The 16,293-nt window shown below is 51.4% G+C and overlaps 1 protein-coding gene across 1 annotated transcript in view; it reads right to left on the bottom strand.

Annotated features, from left to right (window-relative positions):
* Nucleotides 1-16,293, bottom strand: part of KY (kyphoscoliosis peptidase) — a 50,845-nt gene that overhangs the window by 12,504 nt on the left and 22,048 nt on the right. The window contains exons 6-8 of the mRNA XM_020879404.2: nt 13,721-13,803; nt 10,109-10,217; nt 6,948-7,065 (exon numbers count right to left, since the gene is read on the bottom strand). Coding sequence (XP_020735063.1) covers nt 6,948-7,065; nt 10,109-10,217; nt 13,721-13,803 — 310 coding nt within the window. The remainder of the gene's footprint in view (nt 1-6,947; nt 7,066-10,108; nt 10,218-13,720; nt 13,804-16,293) is intronic.

The following is a 16,293-nucleotide window of genomic DNA, read 5'->3' as shown; positions in this document are numbered from 1 at the left end:
GCTGGGATGGGTGGGGCTTTCCATTGGAGGGATGGCTCCACATACTCAGAGTGGATAGCAGAAGGAGTGTGGTGAAAAATATTTAGCGAGGTGAGAGATGCTCCTGACATATTCACTGTTAATGGACAACCTTCTACAAAACCCCATCATCAGCACGATCCTTGAGTGTGTGTGTGTGTGCGTGTGTGTGCATGTGTGTGCATGCATGTGTGTGTGTGCATGGAGAACCAGAGAGAGAGGGGGAGGGCAGAGTGAGAGAGACAGCGCAAAAGTCCTCCGGTCTCTTAGTGATGGGATTTGGGGTGATTTTAATTTTCTTCTTTAAGCGTCTCTCTATTTTTAAAATTTTCAATAATGATTATGTGCTGCTTTTCGAATTGGAAAAAAAAATCCATAAGTGCTACTTGAAAATGACACTTTTAGTGAGTTATTTTCCTTTCTTGGCCAGAACGTTGGTGCCTATGAATTTCTAGGACTGGAGGAGGGAGAAGTGAGTGGCTGGCACGTGGAGGATGGGGAAGGGGCCGCTTCGTAGGGAGGGGAAGGGAGCTATGGTCCTCAGGAGCATGCTTGTCCTCCGCTCAGAGCCATCCGACATCAAGGGAAGGAGGAGAGGCACTGAGTTCCCACGTGGCCTCCAGGTGCTACGATAAAGATGGGCTGGTGCTGATGTGGGTAGAGGGCTGGCTTGAGCTAAGTGTTCTCCTGGGAGAAGCCGTGGCTGGGCAGAGGTATCCTCCCACCCAGAGACAAACTGGAGGTCAGATTTGAGCACAAAGTCAAGGAATAAGGGTGAATGCCCCACCCTGTGCCTGGGAAGGACTGGAGGAGGGAGAAGGGAGTGGCTGGATGTCCTCCCTGAGGGCTGGGGCTGGAGGGCGTGAGACTGGGCTGGGTTGAGCCAGGAGAACCCGCTCACTCCATTGTGACCTTGCCAGGCTCATCACGGGCAAAACGAAAGGTTGCCGTTAAATGATCTCTAGGGGTTGATTCTCCACTCACAGGCAGAGGAGAAGCTGGGAGGGCCGTGGGGAATGCCTGGGGCAGAATAAAGATGAAAAAATCCCCTCAGCGGTAAGCTTCTGCCATGCTCGACTATGATATGAGCATATTTTATTACCTGGCAGCAGTGTGCAAGATGAATTGGACAAAGCAGTCATAATGTAAAGCATTATTGTTAATAATCCATAACTCTCACGCAAAAATGTGGAACTAGTCATTCTAGCTGCTGGTTGCTGGACAAGTGACCCACTACCACCTCAGGTCTTCAAAGATTGTTGACTGTGCACCCTCTGTGCAAGACACTGTACAGGTGGTAATATCCCCTGTATGATATAATATCCCATATCATACCATGTAGAAATATAAGAAATACTATAACATAATAAATTATGATGCTCTGAAAATAAAGCTCACTGGCCACCCTAGATGTTCTCGTAGTAGGAAGAGAATGAATATGTCAACCATCACAAAAATGCTAGTGATAAGCGTAGCTCTTGGGCTTCTCTGGTGGTCAGATGGTAAAGAACCTGCCTGCAACGTGGGAGACCTGGGTTTGATCCCTGGGTTGGCAAGATCCCCTGAAGTAGGGCATGGCAACCCACTCCAGTATTCTTGCCTGGAGAATCCCTATGGACAGAGGAACCTGGCAGGCTACATCCATGGGGTCACAAAGAGCTGGACACAACTGAGCGACTAAGCATACAAGCATAGCTCTTCCGGGAAACCCAAAGCGGGAGGAATTTGGTGGAAAGATCTGAGAGAGCACTGAAGAAATGGCAGAGGATGAGAAACGTTTCTACCTCTTAAAGAACCCCGACCAGCCATCCTAGAGCCCAAAATATCAGCCAAGGAGACGTGTCTAATAACCTCAGGCTACAGAGTCTTGGTTTTTACTTTTGACAGTTTGGAAAACCTCAGCGCCAGGGGTGATACTGAGGAGACGATGGATCCAGACTGTGACTGTCACTTCAAATAGCAGAGTGCTCAGGGCTGGTGCACTGGGATGACTCTGAGGGATGGGATGGGGAGGTGGAGGAGGGGTTTCAGGATGGGGAACACATGTACACCCAAGGCTGATTCATGTTAATGTATGGCAAAAACCAATACAGTATCATAAAGTAATTAGCCTCCAATTAAAATAAATACATTAAAAACAAAATCAAAAAACAGTGACAATCCAGGCCCCAGCAGTAGGATGGCTGAGCGGCCTGGGGTGGACGGTGACCCCACACACATCAGCCCCTGACCACAGTGGGCTTCCTTAGCTCTGACCACTTCTCCCTGCATGTCTGGGCCACATGGGAAAGAGGGAGGGTGGAAAGGATGAGACCTGTAGGAGAGGTAGCGAAGCATGCTCTGTTTTCCTGTCTTGAGGAAAACACTGTGATTTCTAACAGTAAAATTAGGAAACATGGTTTCATTACCTTTAAGCCCAATGGCCAGTTTAACTGGGCAAACACATGAATTAGAATTTTTAGGGCCTGCAGTTCCCAAAATGGCAACCCACTCCAGTGTTCTTGCCTGGAGAATCCCAGGGACGGGGGAGCCTGGTGGGCTGCTGTCTCTGGGGTCGCACAGAGTCAGACACGACTGAAGTGACTTAGCAGCAGCAGTTCCTAAAATGGTCCTCAAGAAGGTCACAGCAAACAATTTATGGTTCCCAAAGGGGAGGGAGGGAGAAATCAAGTAGGAGTTTGGGATTAAAACATACACACTACTATATATAAAATAGATAACCAACAAGGCCCTACTGTATAGCACAGGGAATTATATTCAGTATCTTAAAATAACCTATAATGAAAGAGAATATAAAAATGAATATATATATATATGTATAACTGAATCATTCTGCTGAACACCTGAAACTAACACTACATTGCAAATCAACTATATTTAAATAAAAACTAAGTATATATATAATTCCAAAACAAAAGTGAAAGCAAAAGTCACTCAGTCGTGTCCAACTCTTTGCAACCCCCTGGACTATACAGTCCATGGAATTTTCCAGGCCAGAATACTGGAATGGGTAGCCTTTCCCTTCTCCAGGGGATCGTCCCAACCCAGGGATTGAATCTGGGTCTCCCGCATTGCAGGAGGATTCTTTACCAACTGAGCCACCAGGGAAACCCAGTTTGTGGTTTCTACACTGCAGCATGACATGCATAACCATGACTTATGTTTCACAGTTTATGTAGTTAATTTGTTATAAATTTGGCAGAGTTTATATTTCTGCTATATGGTCCTCTTCTCCTTTCCTTATGCCACTCCCCCGCTCACAGTGAGGTCAGTAACTGTAATCATGGTAATAATTCTCACTCCTCAGGCCTGTTAGAGCCTTTGGAGGTTGACTTCAGGGTCTCCTCTCTGACAAGTGTGGAGTCAGCAGTTCAGAGAGGGAGGCTGATTTGCCTAGGGACACACAGAGGGCTTAAGGGCATGGCAGTGCCAGGGCTTGTGGGTCCTGATGCCCAGTTCAGTAGGATCTGCATTGCACCAGCCTTTTTGTGCAGCAAGATTTATTTCAATCCACAAATTTCCAGGTGGTATACAGAGTAAAATTAAAGACTGCTTTGCCATAGTGATGCAATTCATCTTCATGAGCACTGTCCTTTGGTGTATCTAAAAGGGTGGTGGGGTTGAGATGTTCCTTTCAGAGGCCATATAGGATGGAGATAATTTAAGGTTATCCTGTATATCCAGCCTTCAGGGCCTCTGGAACCAAGTGATGTTCTGGGATCGTCCGGGACATGATGCGGAGCAGCATACTGCTGTGACAGCTGGAAGATGCATGGGAAACAGACTGACATCTGATTGGTGACAGCCAGTCTCCTCTGCATCAAAGCCTGAAACTGGTAATAAGCTCTTAGCTTTGTCAAAAGTCCCTGGAAAATCTGCTAGCTGGTGGTGTTAGCACCCTGGTAACAGGGGAAGAAATTGCACTGGAGGCTGACTTGCTGGCAGAATTCTGGGGAATTAAGCATGACCCTGGCAAAGAAATGAAGTGGAATTTGTGAAGGCTGTCGGGGAACTGAGGCAAAAGGAGAGGCGTGATTGCTGGACGAGAGAACGTCACAAAGCAATTGGACCAGCAGTTACAAGCAACAGCGCTAACAAAAAAGGCACACTGGTTACTTGAGAAAGACGATGAGGAAATGAATGATGTTGCAAAAATATCTGAATTCTCCACCAAATTACTTTATTAAATCAGTCTTTAATGAGGCCATTGCAAGGAGGCAGACTGGACTGGTAGAAGTAATGCTAGCTATGTGGACACAACTCTTGCTAAGAGGCCACTCTGACAACTAAGCAGGGATAAATCAGCAAGTGTGGATTACACGTCCTTGGTTATTAAGGGATCTGCTAATGAATTTACCAAACCTTCAGCAGTTATTTTAAAGAGAAGAGGACTTAGGAAAGACACATGGCTGAGGTTACTGATCTTTAAAGCCAAAGTTAAAGGAATTCAGAGAACTGTGAGCTATTGTTAAATATCCCAGGCTATGTGGAGAGTATTTCACAGGGTAACTGCCAGGTGGGAACATAACTTTAAATGATGCAAAACGTTGGTCTTTTAATGATCAGCTGCAGGCCAGAAAGTGGCCGCCGTTAAGCCTCTGGACCAGGCCAAAGAGTTGACGGTTCCACTCAATGCCAATGTCAATTTTCTGAGCCTATGTGAGTCTATGTGGTCTGTAGGAAAGTTCTACAGAGCAAAGACACTCCAATACTGAGAGGACAGGGAGGGTTAAAAATAATATCTCCCAAGTTCTCCTTTAGTCTTGCCAGTAGGCGATGGGGTCCCCTGTGTACAGATGAGGAAACTGAGGCTCCCAGAAGCTTAGTGCCTTCCAAAGGGAACAAAACTAATGAGTGGGGCATTAAGAACTGGAAATCAAGGACTCATAAACTAACTGAGGCCTGGAAGAGTCCTTCTTGCTGTGAATCTGGCAGTCCTTCCATACCATGCTAGGAAGACTTCTACTGGATAAAAAAAAATATACTCTGTGACTTAAAACCCAAGTGTTTTCAAATTTTCAAATTAAGAGGAAAATAATTACACTCTGAAGGATGCTAAGTTCAAATAGAGCTGAGCACAAATGGAGGGTTATTCCCTTATTTAAAAAGAGAAGGTCCACTCATGCAAGTCTGCAAGGAATATCCTGTCATTTCCTGTCACTGAGGGCCTACTGTGTGTAGGATTCTGAGACGGATGTTCAAAGGGAAAGAAGGGGGTGGGGGGAGACATGAAGACATGTAAAACCTATAAGAAGAAATGAGCATAGGCAAAGCCTATATGAGAGAACAAAGTCCAGAAGGCAACAGGACAAAATGTTAAGTGTTCTCTAACTGGTAGGATTCCGGGTAACTTAATTTTCTTCTGTTTTCTTCTATGCACTTTGTAAATCACCTATAGTTAAGTTTTATTTTTAATTTAGAAAAGTGATTAAATAAAAGCCTGAGCAGGACCTGGGCTGGTGTATAGGTTTGTTGACGGCATCTGGGGAAGGAGAGGTGGGGCCTGAAGAGCATTAACGCGAGGCTAGGCAAGTGGATGGAGCAGGATTAGCCAGAAGTGCGGGCAGTGGCAGAGGGGACAGGGCTGGAAGGGAAGAGAGGCTGCAGTTCGGAGGACGTTATGGGGACAGTGTGAGCTTTTAGTCTTGCTCCGAACCTAGGGCCCAGGAGCCAGGGCAGGGGGCTGGTGAGGACCCTGGTCCCTGGAAGCCCTGACTGTATGTGGGGTGCCTGGGTCTGGGGTAGCGTGGGAATGTCTGTTGGGGGGTGGGTTGCAGAGGGCTTGGCATCCTCTTCCCGCTGACCCTCGGGTCTCCTCTGGGGCTGTGGTCTCAGGGGTGGGCTCGGAGGTAGGGGCCAGAAGAGCAGAGAGGGAACAGAAGGGATGGAGCAGCGTGTCTGTGCTGGGTGGTGGTGATGAGGGTGGGAGCCTGGAGGGCTGGGGGTCAGGCCCGGAGTGGGTGGTGTGTCCCCCTGGGAGCAGGACATCCTATGGCCGTGGTACAACACTGTCACACCACTACCTGCCTGTGGGCACTTTAGTTATTGTATCTACTCTTGGTTTGATGAATTGCCTCCTGCAGTACTGGTCGGCTGACGCTTGGGAGCCTAAGAAGACTCGCTCCCAGAGGCCCACACAGGCAGTGGGTGTAGTCAGTCTACCCACCCCCCCCGGGGGAGGGGCGTTGCAGTGGCCCGCAGGGCTGGCTGATTGTTCCCGAAGGAACATGGCAGAACCTCGACAGTGGGCACACGAAACTGTGGGGTCAGCTGTTCCCCCAGCCTGGAGTCTGTCCCCAGGTCACACAGAACCAGCAGTGAGGTCTCCAAACAGCAATGCCTTCCCTACCAGAAACTTGCCTGCTCTCACCACCTCTGCGTTGCCCCTGCTCCTCCCCACACCCCGATCCAGGCATCCTGGCCAGGTGCTTGCTCCCAGAGCAATGGAAACATAGCCCAAAGGCTCTAAGAGACGAGTTGCTGCCTAGCGATTCAGCTTTTCCAACGGACAAATTTTTTTCAGGTGGGGGGAACTTTTGTTCTCCCAAGAGGCCCCTGTACCAGCCCTGAGGACAGCCTTTCATAGTCCTCTTGGCACCTGCAGCCATGGTCCTGGCATTCCCAGATCTGCCATTCTTCTAACCTTCAGCTGCACAGAGATGGGAGAAGGTGGAAAAAGGGCCTTTTATAACCAAATTATCTCTGTGCATTCATCTGCCATTATGTTAATGTATCGCGAAGCCCGGCAGATGGTACAAAGTCAATTAAGCTGGTGTTAAAAAGGGAGAAATTGACCTTTTCAAGACTCACTTGGATTCAGAGCAGAGTTTGCAAACTCCCATTTCAGGCCCAGTGCGTGGGTGAAGGCACAGGGCAGGTGGCAGGGGGAGGCGCTGGGTCAGGGTGGTCAGCCTGGGACCTCTTTGTACCTGCACATTCTCTCAAAGAGCCCAGCGTAGCCGTCACAGTTGGTCTTCTGGGTCTGCAGGATGGCGGTGGGTTTGAAGGCCTGGCGGTCCTTCTCCTGGGCAGCCTCGATGTCGTATTCTGGAGAGCAGAGGAGGTGGCTGTGAGGAACCAGGTCCTTGGAGATGAACAGGCTGGTGCAGAGGAGAGAGGGGTCCACCCCACTGCTCCCGCCCTCTGCTCTGCTTCCAGCATCATGTGGGCTGGCCTCCCTTGGGCCCAGGAGAGGCTGCTGTGGACTGAAGGGAACAGGGCCCCAGGCTGGGCGGTATCTGGGAAATGTGCCCTTGGGTGGTGGGAGGAAGAGCAAGGCCTTGGCAGAAGGGGCCATCTGGCTCTTCAGGTCTCTGAGGAGGGGCTGGGAGGGGAGAGACCAACACATCTCTTGGGCAGTTGGGGGCTCTGCCCACGTGTCCCCACGAGCGCGCAGCTCTGTAAGCAGAGCCAGTGAGGCTGCGCCCCTGCTCCTGCTGCAGCCCCAAGGCCAGGGCCTCACACTACCACAGGGAGCATGCCGAGTTACTGGTCACACTGGTCCCAGAGAGGAGACAGGCCACTTTACGTGCTCAACAAGAGAGCCTAAGGCCTATGTGAGGCCTTGAGGCAGGAATCACTGTGGCCTTTGAGGGCACAAAGGGAGTGTGTGTGCCCATGTGTGCCTGTGGGGGTGTGTGTGTATGTGTGAGGGTGTGTGTGTGTGTGTGAGGGTGTGTGTGTGTGTGAGGGTGTGTGTGTGTGTGTGTGTGTGTGTGTGAGGGTGTGTGTGAGGGTGTGTGTGTGTGTGAGGGTGTGTGTGTGTGTGAGGATATGTGTGAAGGTGTGTGTGAGGGGGTGTGTATGTGTATGTGAGGGTGTGTGTGAGGCTGTGTGTGTGTGTGTGAGGGTATGTGTGAGGGTGTGTGTGTGTGTGTGTGAGGGTATGTGTGAGGGTGTGTGTGAGTGTGTGTGAGGGTGTGTGTGTGTGTGTGAGGGTGTGAGGGTGTGTGTGTGTGAGGGTATGTGTGAGGGTGTGTGTGTGTGTGAGTGTGTGTGTGAGGGTGTGTGTGTGTGAGGATATGTGTGAGGGGGTGTGTGAGGGGGTGTGTATGTGTATGTAAGGGTGTGTGTGAGGCTGTGTGTGTGTGTGTGAGGGTATGTGTGAGGGTGTGTGTGAGTGTGTGTGAGGGTGTGTGTGTGTGTGTGTGAGGGTGTGAGTGTGTGTGAGGGTGTGTGTGTGTGTGAGGATATGTGTGAGTGTGTGTGTGTGTGTGTGTGTGAGGATATGTGTGAGGGTGTGTGTGTGTGAGGGTATGTGTGAGGGTGTGTGTGAGTGTGAGGGTGTGTGTGAGTGTGTATGTGTGAGGCTCTGTGTGTGTGAGGGTGTGTGTGTGTGAGAGGGTGAAGGGTGAGGGTGCATGTGAGGGTGTGTGTGTGTGAGGGTGTGTGTGAGTGTGTGTGAGGCTGTCTGTGTGTGAGGGTATATGTGTGTGTGTGTGAGAGGGTGTGTGAGGGGGTGTGTGAGGGTGTGTGTGTGTGAGGATATGTGTGAGGGTGTGTGTGTGTGAGAGGATATGTGTGAGGGGGTGTGTGAGGATATGTGTGAGGGTGTGTGTGTGTGTGAGGATATGTGTGAGGGGGTGTGTGTGTGTGTGTGTGAGGATATGTGTGAGGGTGTGTGTGTGTGTGTGAGGATATGTGTGAGGGGGTGTGTGAGGATATGTGTGAGGGGGTGTGTGTGTGTGTGTGAGGATATGTGTGAGGGTGTGTGTGTGTGTGTGAGGATATGTGTGAGGGTGTGTGTGTGTGTGAGGATATGTGTGAGGGGGTGTGTGAGGATATGTGTGAGTGTGAGGATATGTGTGAGGGTGTGTGTGTGTGTGTGTGAGGATATGTGTGAGGGTGTGTGTGCGTAAGGATATGTGTGAGGGGGTGTGTGACGATATGTGTGTGTATTGTGTGTGTGTGAGAGGGTGAGGGGTGAGGGGGTGTGTGAGTGTGTGTGTGTGAGGCTCTGTGTGTGTGAGGGGGTGTGTGAGTGTGTGTGTGTGAGGCTCTGTGTGTGTGTGTGTGAGGGTGTGTGTGTGTGTGTGAGGGGGTGTGTGAGGGTGTGTGTGTGTGTGTGAGGATATGTGTGAGGGTGTGTGTGTGTGTGAGGATATGTGTGAGGGGGTGTGTGAGGATATGTGTGAGGGTGTGTGAGTGTGTGTGTGTGTGTGTGAGGGTATGTGTGTGTGAGGGTGGGGGCAGCACATAAAGTCATAGATGTTCTGATTCCCATCCTGCTCCCTTATTAGGCCCAGGCTGAACTGCTGAGGTTGACGTGGCAGACGGTGGCTCTTCAGGTCCTGTGGCCAGATGGCCTACCTGTGTCAGGTGAGTTCCTCCTCTAAGCTGCATCCCTAACTGCTGCTCTGGGAGGACAAAAGGAAAGCCCAGTGACAGCAGGCAGGAGATCTCCACTGGTCGCTATGTCACAGGGGAGTCACTAGAAATCCATCCTGCCACTTGGCTTCTCCACGGACTGTAGGAGACAGCAGCCAGCTTCCCCTTTGCAACCTCCTGGGGCTTGGCCTGAGCTGGTCAGTCTTCAGAGGGGACCCTGTGCAGAGCTGGGGGCAGCTGAGGGCCCCTGGCTCTCAGAACTTGGAGACCAGGCTGAGAGTGGTGGCAAGGTCACTGGTGTGGGAGTAAGGAACAGGCAGAGGGGTGCCCACCCTTCCTGGCATGGATGCTTTGAGAAACCTCTGGTGCTGCAGTAACTTTTCAAACAACTTTGACTCATCCCCAGCCACCTCCTTCCTGGAGATGACCTTCTGCTCTGGGTTCTCATCTCTGTGGAGCAGGTCGACCAGGAAGGAAGGACAGAGGGAAGGCTGTGGCTGGGTGAGGGGCCTCAGCTCTGGCTGTGGGCCAAGGGCCGGTGGGATCCCCACCCCTGGCCCTTCACTGAGCACACAGACTCGGGGCAGTTAACATGGACAGCTGGTGCATATGAGTTAACCTTCCTTAGTCTGATTATTGAACCTTGGGAGCCCTTCTCCTCCACCTTCCATCTTACTGCACACACACTGGTGATGGAATTAGGCCCAGAGATGCTCCTCTGGGAACAGTGTCTCATAGCCAGTGGCCCCACAGGCGGGCCTACCTATATGGTGGCAGATCCAGATCCAGATGGCACGGACAATCTCCAGGTCACTGTGGGCCTCCTGGAGCAGGTCGCTCACCAGCTCCTCGAGGCCGCTCTTGACTGTCACCTGGGGAGTGGGAGGGGTGTGCTATATCAGGGCCTGAACAACTGGATATCCATATGCAAAAGAATGAAGTTGGACCCTCTACCTCATACCATGTAAAAAATTAACTCAAAAATAATCAGTGACCTAAATATAAGAACTTAAACCATAAAACTCCTAGAAGAAAACACAGGGGTAAATCACCATGACTTTGGGTTTGGCAATGGATTCTTAGATATGATGCTAAAAGCATGGGATACAAAAGAAAAAATGGATTAATTGAGCTTCATAAGAATAAAAACTTCTAAGCATCAAAGGACAATATTAAGAAAGTGAAAAGATAACTTACAGATGGAAGAAAATATTTGCAAATAATGTATCTGATAAAGGTTTAATATCTAGAATATACAAAGAACTCCTGTAATTCAACAATAAAAGCAAACCCAATTTTAAAATGGGCCAAGGACTTGAATATACAGTTCTCCAAAAATATAGATGTCAATAAAAATATAAAAAGATGTTTATCATTAGTCACTAGAGAAGTGCAAATCAAAACTACAGTGAGATACCACCTCACACCCACTAGGATGACTGTAGTTTAAAAAAAAGTAGGCAATCATGCACACAAAAGAGGCAAAAATGTGAAGAAATTAGAACCCTTGTACATTGCTGGTGGGAATGTAAAGCAATGAGGCTGCTGCGGGAAAGTTTGGTAGTTCCTCAAAAATTCCATCATGGAGTTACCATGTGACTCAGCAATTCCACTCCTAGGTATATACACCCCCAAAACAAAGACAGATCCTCAGATACTTGTTCACCAGTCCTCCTAGGGGCAATATTCACAATAGCCAAAAGGTAGAAATAATGTAAGTGGCCATCAGAGATGAATGGATAACCAAATATGGTAAATCCAGGCAATGAAATATTACTCATCCATGAAAAGGAATGAAGTTCTACATGTTGCAACTTGGATGGACCTTGAAACCATGATGCTAAGTGAAACAAGTCAGACACAAAAAGACAGCATATGATTCCACTTACATGAAATACTAGATAAATTCACGGAGACAGTAAATAAATTAGAGGTTGCCAGGGGCTGGGAGGAGAGAGAATGGGGAGTTATTGGTGAATGGGTACAAAGTTCCTATTTAGGCTGATTTTGGAAGAAGACGATAGTGATGGTTGTCCAACACTGGGAGTGTAACTAATGCCACTGGATTGTACACTTAAAAATGATTCAAATGGCAGATTTTATGTCACATATATTTTACTGTAATTTAGAAAAAAGAACAAGTTAGGTTTCCCATCAGGGGCCCTCAGGGTTGGCATTGCTGGAAAGGCAGCCCTGATCACTCTTTCTAGAGAAGCGGGGGCACCTGGGTGCTTACTTCTGTAGTGGCAGTCCACACCTCGGTCAGCCCCGACCTGAGGTCTTCCTGACCTGTTCTCTCCTGAATGTTTCCACTGCTCATACGGGGTCTCCAGGATCCACCCTCTGACCACAGGGAGACCTCCAGGCCCCTTCTGTGTATCCCCTTGGTCAGCTGCTCTAACCCCACAGTCCTTGTCTTTGTCCCTCTTCCAGGGTCTAGAACCACACCCGACACATTGTTGGCCCACATTATAGTCTGGCCAACTTTTGACTTAACCCCTGGCTTCAGTTCTGCGGATTCTGGTCCTTTGATCTCCATTCACTCACTGCTCTCTGGGCCTGTCCAGCGGTCTATCTATCCATTCTGGAGTCTGTGACAACTTACCCCACCCTGCTCAGATTCTGGATGTCCTCCCTTTCCTTCCCTAATTCGCAGAAGACCTGGCCTCAGACTTATGCAAGTCCCAGGCACGGCTTCCTTACAAATAAGACCTCCCTCCTGCTCAGCCAGCCTCTCTGTAGGCCTCCGGTCCAAGTCTCTGCCTCAGCAGAGCCTGCTCTTCTGTCCTCAAGCAGTGCCCTTGCTTGGCTATGTTCTCACTTTTTCCTTCCTATCCTGGGTGTCCCATCTTCTCCTGTCGGCCGTGTCTCTTCAAAACACCCCCCAGTCTCTCTCACAGGCCTGCCCACATCTAGCCTTCCTTCCTTGCCAGGCTCCTGTGGGGTCTTCTCACCACTCCCTCCCCTTTCACCCCCTCATTTACCCCTCAGCGTGCTGGAGTCGAGTTGAGGCCTCCAGCCTTCTCTGAGTTGCCCCCTACTAAGAAGGAAGAAGGACTTCAATGTTGAAGAATGGAAAGGAGCCTGTGCTGGCTCGCCTGGTCAGAGTGAACAGCCCACGCTGTTGACCATGCCTGCAGTTTCCAGAACACTGATCCTTCCAGATCTTGCCTGGCCTCAGGCAGATCCAGGCCCTTTGGAACCCCAGCCTGCCTTCCCCAAGATGATGCTCTCTCTAGAGCTTCAGCTCTTGACTGAATCTGATGGCTCCCAAGGCAGGGTTTCTGGCTGAAGGGTTTCTCTATAGCTTGGATACGGGTCCAGGCTTGCCTATGCACACTGCCCAGTGGTCATTTCCGCAGGCACCAGAGCTCACTGCATCCCAACAGGCTCATCATCCCCTGACACACGCTCCAGCTTCCTTGCTCCCTGTGCCAAGCACCTGCCCTGCCAGTCCCCCACTACCCGGCCCAGAGACGGGCAAGCCCCTCTCCCCATCTTCACTTCACTGCACACACTCTGGGGAGGGACCCTCCCTTTCTGCCTCCAGCTCCTCTCTGTTCTCAACGTCTCCGCCTCATCCAGGGATGCCTCATCCCGCCAGGACAGCTGGAGGTCCTCCTACTGACGTCCCTGCCTCGAATTGGACTCTCTTGACCCAAGCGCCTATCATCACTCATCAGTTCAATAAGCAAGCTTCCTGAGTACCCACTGTGTGCTCACCCCAGGGCGGTTTTTCTAGGGCAACAATGAGCTCCTGGCTTACGAGCCTAGGTGGCTCACTGTGACCTTAGCAATGGGTCCAGCTCCTTGGCTGCTCCAATCAGACTCTGTGGTGAGCTCCTGCCTGACTCCCAGGACCCCAGTATGTCCTTAGTGCTCCAGCTCTTGTAGCTGCCCCACCCCCACTCCAGATCTGCCCAGGCCCAGAGGTGTGGAAGCTCAGCTGCCCACGTGCTCCGGGGGTGAGGACGGCTGGAGTCACGTGGGTGCTGGCATTCGTGGTCCTTCCCCATCCTTTCACTCCTTCCGTGCATGGGCTGGGGCTGGCAGGGCTGGGCAACAATAACGCCCAAATGGGTAGGGGAGGACAGACAGGGCTAATCAGAGGTGTCCACCAAGGGGATGGGACAAGGTATATGGCCCGGGGTGAGAGCATCAGGACTGTAGGTGGGGTGGGGGGAATGAAGTGGCCTGTGTCCTGGGCCTTCTATCCCCCATCCACACGCTGTGGAAAGGCACTCAGGACCACCCACCCAAGGGACTCAGGATACACTCACGAGGGTTGGGCAGAGGCTTTGCCACTCTGGGTCAGGACACCCCAAGCCATCCTGAGGGGTAGGGGGCACACAGGCAGAGGGGCCGGCTCTCCTACCTGTGAGGCATAGGTGTCCAGCTTCTCAAACTGCCGCAGGTCCAGGGGCATGGACTTCAGGCTGGAGCGATCCCAGGGGTAGGCTGGAAACACAGGGAGACTGGTCAGTGGCTGAGACTGGCCAAGGACTGCCTGGTGCAGGCCTCCCTATCTTTGTGAGGAGCCATGACTGCCTGACCTTCAGCATGACTCCTAGACTGAAACACTGCTCTAGAGAGCTAGATCTCCTAGAAGGGTTTCTCAGACAAACGGGTTTGGGAACTGTCGAAGCTCCTCTAGTTCTCTGGGAGATTCACAGGGACCCTAAGGAGACCCGGGAAGTCAGCAGTAAAGAGACAGTACCTCAATGAACTCAGCAGCCCCAGGCAGACTGCTGTAGAATCCCTTCTCCCACCAGGTAGTTTTCTGCAGACTCTCTGCCAGCTTTTCCAGAAAGAGTGCTCTGTGGGGAGCATCCAGGCAATGCTGCTGGCCCCTGATGCCCTGGCCATGGTGCCCGGGTAGATGTGCTGCCGGGCACTCTGGGTGTTGGAGGAGGGCATGGTGGTTCTTGGCCACTTGGGCCTCCATGGGGTGAGGTGCATATGGCACCCAGACAGGCTTCTTCCCTTGCCTGTGATCAGCTGGAGACTGACTGCGTGCACCATGAGAAAGTTAAGAGTTCTGGCAACAGATGCCTAAGGTACTGTGGGGGTCCCCTAAGGGAGGCTGGGTCTCAGAATCCCTCACCTATGTCCAGCCTTTCTCAGAGGGAGCCCAGACACAGGACAGACTCAGGTAGCTACTACAGAGCTAAGTGATCAGTGGTCAGACCAACCCAAGGATGGACAGACAGCAAAGCCCTGCCCCAGGCCAGGGAAGAGCCTGGGCTTTGGCTGGGTCTTTGTTATTCAAGGCCCAGGCTGACCAAAGTCAGGCAACCTGGGTGGGAGGTCAGGGAGGGAGTGAGAGGAGGATGGGGCCAAAGGGGCACTGATCCCCCAATCCAGGGGATCAACTCTCATTCTGCCATGTCAGGATGGAGAGGGGTGGGTGAGGGGTGCTGTTGGGGCCACAGGACATGACAGGAAGCCTGGGAGGAGCAGAGGGATGGGGAAAGTGCCCGGTGGGACTACACATGGCCTGGAATGGCTGGCCAACCTCGCCCCCCTCACTGGGAGTTGCTGAATTCAGTAGCCTGAATCAGCTACTGAATCCAGTAGCCTGGCCTCAAGCATGTATCTTGGGGCACCTGGGGGAGTGAATGAGATAGTGGATCACATGGTAAGGTTAGAGGTGTTCTGCTCCCTGGAAGGGTGCAAAGAGGGAGTCCTTTGCAGGCAAGCACAGAACAAGGATATAAAACCTCTGTGGCCAGTGTGGGACTGCTCCCGTGTGTACCCATACATCCTTTGAGGACAGCTCCCTCTATTCTTAGTTTAAGCAGAAGAGTAATTTATTAAATGTTTTTAAGTAAGGACACAAGCTACAGGAGGAGCGGAGCAGCAAGCACGGAGGCTGTGCAGTCAGCCAGGGCTGTAAGTCAGTAAAAGAGCTGGAGGCAGCATTTTGGAGGCAGAGCTGCTGTTCCCACTGAGATGGACACGGCGGCTTCCTTGGTGGGAACAAGGTGTCACCACCAGCTCTGGCCTAAGCTGCTCTGGAACCCTCCCTGGGCTGGCACTGCATGTGAGGCTCTGCCAGCTGGTTAGGGAGCTGGCCACTGTCCAGCCACAGAGGAGATCCCAGGCTCCAGTCAAGTTCAGCATCAGGAGCAGGCCACACGGATCCTTCTGCGTGTCCCCACTGATGCGGGCCCCTTCCTGTTAGGACCGAAGCCTTTTACTTCCTTCTCAATCTCAGACTGGCTTTGGCCACCTCTGTCTACTCCCTCAGTCCCTGCTGACCCACTGCAGTAGTCTTCACATGGGGAGGGGTGGGGAGCCTCTGACACACCAGGATCTGAGGCTATTCCTGTCCTAAAAGAAGGCAGGGTGCGCGGTGGGTGGGCAGGTGGTGCAAACTCTACTTGAAGCTGCGACCTTGCTCAGCAAGCCAGCGTCTTCTTTCTTCATTTTCTGCCCTCTACAAGGACCAAGACCTTCCCTGGCTCCCCGGCCCGATCGCCTCCAGCCTCCTGTCCTATACAGTCTAACCCAGAGGCTCCCTGGAAACCCAGAGCCATCACGGCTCACCTGTCTCATGCCAGAGCTGGGATTTCTCCCCTCTGAACACTCATAGGACCTCAGAGCCTATCCAGGGCGGTCCACCATGGGGCCCTCACCCAGCTGGGCCCTCAGAAGGGACGGGGAGGCAGCAGCAGGCCCTGCTGAACTCCCCACTGCTCAGTGCCCTCTCTGCCCATGGACTCTGGCTCCTGCCCCTCTGACAAGGGCCGTCACGGTGACCTAAGTGGATAGGAAATGGACTTCCACGTTTAACAAGCTTCAACTCTGCAAATGAGGTCTCCCCTGCCCCCATTTCGAAGAAGGATGGCATTTCTAAAATGGGACTGAAAACCCTATTATTAGTTTTACCCTTTCTTGGTTCCGTTTTACAATATCTGAACATTAAAAATACCCATAATGATTTAT

The sequence above is a fragment of the Odocoileus virginianus genome, chromosome 4 (assembly GCF_023699985.2).
Source record: "Odocoileus virginianus isolate 20LAN1187 ecotype Illinois chromosome 4, Ovbor_1.2, whole genome shotgun sequence".
Lineage (NCBI taxonomy): Eukaryota > Metazoa > Chordata > Mammalia > Artiodactyla > Cervidae > Odocoileus > Odocoileus virginianus.
The sequence above is the reverse complement of the archived record's forward strand: the minus strand, read 5'-3'. Positions and strand labels throughout refer to the sequence as shown.